A 4,841-nucleotide genomic window follows, 5' to 3' on the forward strand; every position below is an offset into this window, starting at 1 on the left:
TTTTAGCCTTAGTAGAAATAAGACTGAGTACATGAGGTGTGTTTTCAGTACTATTAGGCGCGAGGAGAAGGAAGCTAGCTTTGATGGGTAGGTGGTACCTCAGAAGGACACCTTTTTGTATCTAGGTCGATGCTGCAGAAGAATGGTGATATTGATGAAGATGTGACTCATCGAACCGAAACTTGAATGGATCAAGTGGCGCCAAGCTTCTGGCCTTCTTTGTGATAAGAGAGTTCCACAAAAGCTAAAAGATAAATTCTATAGGACGATGTTTGACCTGCGATGTTATATGGCATTAAATGTTGGCCAGCTAAATGGCGACATGTCTAATAGCCAGGTGTAGTAGAGATGTGCATGTTGAGATGGATATGTGGCCACACAAGAAAGGATCGGGCCCAAAATGATGATATACGTGAGAGAGCTGAGTGACGCCGGTTACGGAGAAGCTTGTCCAACATCATCTAAAATAGTTTGTGCTTCAGCGCATGTCTTCAGAAACACCAGTGCATAGAGGGTGTTAAGACACATTGATAACGTCAAGAAAGGTCGAGGTAGACTAACCTAACATCAAAGGAGTTTGTAAAGAGATACATGAAAAACTTTGTTGGTGTTGTTATATGTTATCGCGAGGATGACAATTTTCTGTAGCAAGCATGGCATTCCTGGCAAAAAATTGAAAATGACATGAATTTGTCATGCTTGCTAAAAGAAACTACCATCCTCGTGACAACATAATTTGCTATTTGAGTGTTGGATTTGCCATGCTCATAAACCCGACACTTGATTTGCAACGAAATCCAAAAAAACAAAAACAAATCATAGACCCGGATTTTAAACTTCCCTTCCCAAATTTGGAAAACTTGAATTGAAGTTGAATTTTCATTCTTGAAGTGATTTTAGAATGGTTAGCTGACAACTCTCCACTAAAACCCTGCAAACCTCTCCACGAGACAGGAGAGACACCGCGCCGCTCCCCAAAACATTTTGTCTGAATTTCTTCCGCCTCCCGGTCGAAGCGGATGGCGATGGCAGGCAGGAGGCGCCCCGATCTCCTCCTGCGCTGCCGCGCCAATCTCTCGGCCCGTAATCCGCCGAGATCCAACCTTTCCACCAACTCCGGCCGGAGTCCGTCCGAACCCGCCGACCCGGCCCGCGCGGCGTCGATCCTGGCCGAGAAGGACTGGTTCGCGCGGCTCAACTCGGAGTTCGCCGCCGCGCTGCCGCGCCTGGGCCCGCGCTTCGTGGTCCGCGTGCTGCACGCCGCCGTGCCCCTCGAGCCCCGCCTCTGCGTCCGCCTCTACGTTTGGGCGTCGCGGTTCGGGACCCACTTCGCGCGCGACGCCTCGGTGCGGCGGGCCCTGGAGGACGCGCTGTGGCGGCGCGGGCCGCTGGTGCTGTCCGCGGCGCTGGTGGCGGAGGTCAGGGGCTGCGGGTGCGAGGTCTCCGAGGAGCTGCTCTGCTCCATGATCGCCAGCTGGGGCAGGCTGGGCCTCGCGCAGTACGCGCACGAGGTGTTCGTGCAAATGCCGCGCCTCGGGCTGAGGCCCAGCACCGCGGTGTACAACGCCCTGATCGCGGCGTCCGTGAGGGCTGGGGCCGTCGACACGGCGTACCTCAGGTTCCAGCAGATGCCTGCGGACGGGTGCCAGCCGGACTGCTTCACCTACAACACACTCGTTCACGGGGTCTGTCGTAGTGGGATCGTCGATGAGGCGCTCCGGCTGGTGAGGCAGATGGAGGGCGTCGGGATCAAGCCGAATGTGTTCACTTACACGATGTTGGTTGATGGGTTCTGCAATGCTGGCAGGCCAGAGGACGCACTTCATGTGTTCAATACGATGAAGGATAAGGGTGTATCACCGAACGAGGCCTCGTACAGGACTTTGGTTCATGGTGCATTCCGGTGCTTGGGGAGCCACAAGGCGTATGAGATGCTTAGTGAGTGGATAGGACGTCAGCCTCCACTGCACCCAAGTGCGTGGCATACTATGCTGTATTGCTTATCAAAGAATGGGATGGCCAAAGAGGTAGTTGAGGTCGTGAAGAAGATGAAAACTAGGGGTCTTCTCCTTGACAATGCAATGTTTCGCATTGTGGTCTCTTGTGCTGTGAAGTGCCTGGAGTTGAGTGATTTGTGTGAGTTGGTTGATGATTTCGTAAAGAAAGGCGGGAATCCTGGATTTCATGTCTATATTATGATCATCAAATCCTTACTGGACTGCAGAAGTTCTTCAAAGGCAAACCACTATTTAGAGCGCATGGTTTTGGATGGGCTCTTGTCTAGTGTGGCATCTTATAACATGGTGATAGATTGCTTTGTCAAGGAAGGTGCAGTGGATAGGGCAGTGGAGATTATAAAACAGATGCGAGAGAAAGGTTTCCTTCCAAACCTTGTTACCTTTAATATACTGATAAGTGGTTACTCAAAGTTAGGGGATGTACATAATGCAAAGGCCGTTCTTAAGATGCTTATGGAACATGGTTTCATGCCAGATATCATTACTTTTACCTCCCTCATTGACGGGCTATGCCATGCCCATCAAATGGATGATGCGTTTGATTGCTTCAGTGAGATGGCAGAGTGGGGTGTTAGACCAAATGCTCATACTTACAATGTACTAATGCGTGCGCTTTGTTCAGTAGGGCACGTTAACAAGGCCATTGATCTTCTTAATAAAATGAAAATAGACGGCATTACTCCCGATGCATATTCCTTCAATGCTCCCATTTTGAGTTTTTGCAGAATGAAGAAAGTAGATAAAGCTCGTAGTATTTTTAATGCCATGCTGAGATTAGGTGTTGTTCCAGACGGTTACACATGCAACATCCTGATTAAAGCTCTGTGTGATGAAAGAAGAGTTGATGATGCCAAAGAAATTCTAGCTGCAACAGAGTCTAGTTGCTGTACTGTGACCGATCATCATCACTCATACTGGCCAATTGTTTCTGCACTTACTAAAATGGGTCGATTCAGTGAGGCAGGACAGTTGATGAACAAATGTCACATCAGAAATGTTCAGTTGGATTGTGGTTCTAATCGTACCAGAGAGCCTGCAATGCATGCCTGAGTTATCAATGTGTGAGTTGTGATTTGGTATCTAGGTGCTATTTGGTACATGAATGATGCCCTCCTCCTGCAATGAAGGCTCACAACAGGCTCATCTTTGCTAAGGTGCAGTAGACCAACATCACTGTCCATAACCACTCCTTGCAATCTGTTTTGATGATATTTCATTTGTCCTGCTCTTTTTCTTATCGAGCCAGGCATAACTGTTAAATCTTATTTGCAGATGAATCACTTGGAACTTCTCGGCACCCATTGCTTTGTATTGCATTTCAGGAATGATATGGATTTGCACATTTGCATCTGAAAATCTTTGCAGAAGAAGTCAGTATGTTTCTTCTAGCTCTTTGCATGTTTCGGTGAATTCTCTACTTAAAGGGATGAACTTCATGCAAAAATTTATAGCTGCTTTTAATTTGCGAATACTGGAGAGGAAAGGCGCAAGCTAACAAAAAGTGAATTTCATGTACTTCTAGGACTAGTTTCATTTTATTTTGGGTTGTATATGAAAATTGAAGTAAAGAGGATTAGGAAATTTAGTTTGAAACAAAGGGTAGTCAGAAATTTCTAGTAGTCCTCAGTAAGCATGTAACATCAGGTGCAAGATTCCTATAGTTCTATGTACTTTTAGAGTCTTAAAGCTGCTCACACACAAATTTGGCCGTGGAGACGGTGATGCTTTCTGTATTGAATTTGGATGGCAGAAGTATCCCAAGAAGTGCAGTCTGTAGCTTAATATTATGTGTGCTGCGAAAAGTTATGTGTGCCTTGGCATATTAAGAAGCGACCTTGGAGTGGTAATAAAAGATGCAACACAGCAATGTTCAATGTAGCTGCACTAATTTGTCTCACCTTCTCATTGAAGATGAAGACTTTATTAAAAAATTCTCATTTATCTCATTGTTTTCTTGCAAGGCTGCTGATTTCCAAAAGGATTCTTATGCTTGTGTGCAAATGCTGTTCTTTTGGGAAACAAACATTCCACATCATGCAAACTCGATGCTGTGGAGGATAATTTCTTCCAAATCCTCCTTGAGTATCTGGTGTTTCAGACTGCACCCCAACAGCGCTCCATGATGACTATGTCTACCGGTCATGGGGGAGTTTCTTATGTGAATTCTCATCGCTGCTCACTTCTGTTCAACCTGACGGGGGCTAGCTTCTGTTCTTATTCATGACCTGTTCATGGTGAGGAGGTGCGTTATTCTGGTCTTGAGGCTACTTAGAGCGTTGAACTGACACCTGGAGATGAATAACGCCGATTCACATATGTGGCCTCCTGTACCCAGTTGTTACAGCTGTATATACACCAATTGTTGCAGTTGTATATACAGTTGCTGATAGAATTGATTCTAGAAACTACATTCGTTACTTCAGACCAGGATGCATATATAAAGCTTAATTGTTCAGACGTCTCCTATCATGTGTGATCTCCTGAACCACATTACTTCACATGCAGGATCCTCCATGTTGTTACAACAGTTTAGTATACAATTTTTTTTTTAATTTCATGGGATTCTTTGTTTGGACCTGAACCTGTTCTTTATTTATTTTTTAGAGAAACGAGGAATCTTGAATAAACCAACATGTGCATGATTCTGTTATTACAGAAACCAAAGGTGGCATAAGCATATACATATAATTGGTTTCTTTAACACTTCGATTGTAAACCAGTGCCTACTAGATTTTGTTTCAGAAGAAAATAATTCACAATGAATGATACGTACTATACATAAGACCTGGCTGTGGTCACTGACTGTCTCCAGCAATATTGCTG

The 4,841-nt window shown here is 45.5% G+C and overlaps 1 protein-coding gene across 2 annotated transcripts; it reads left to right on the plus strand.

The window, feature by feature from the left end:
* Positions 1-969: 969 nt before the first annotated feature.
* On the plus strand, positions 970-4,486 carry LOC119300083 (putative pentatricopeptide repeat-containing protein At3g16890, mitochondrial). Of its 2 annotated transcripts, none has more exons than XM_037577153.1 (3): positions 970-3,172; positions 3,291-3,392; positions 3,980-4,486. In XM_037577153.1, exon 1 carries the CDS (start codon positions 1,020-1,022, stop codon positions 3,066-3,068), a length of 2,049 nt encoding a protein of 682 aa, XP_037433050.1. In that variant the 5' UTR covers positions 970-1,019; the 3' UTR covers positions 3,069-3,172; positions 3,291-3,392; positions 3,980-4,486. The 2 variants fall into 2 exon arrangements, with proteins under 2 accessions (XP_037433050.1, XP_037433051.1); XM_037577154.1 differs by having other exon boundaries at positions 3,291-3,388.
* Positions 4,487-4,841: the final 355 nt, after the last annotated feature.

Source organism: Triticum dicoccoides, chromosome 5A (genome assembly GCF_002162155.2).
Source record: "Triticum dicoccoides isolate Atlit2015 ecotype Zavitan chromosome 5A, WEW_v2.0, whole genome shotgun sequence".
In the NCBI taxonomy this organism is placed as follows: domain Eukaryota; kingdom Viridiplantae; phylum Streptophyta; class Magnoliopsida; order Poales; family Poaceae; genus Triticum; species Triticum dicoccoides.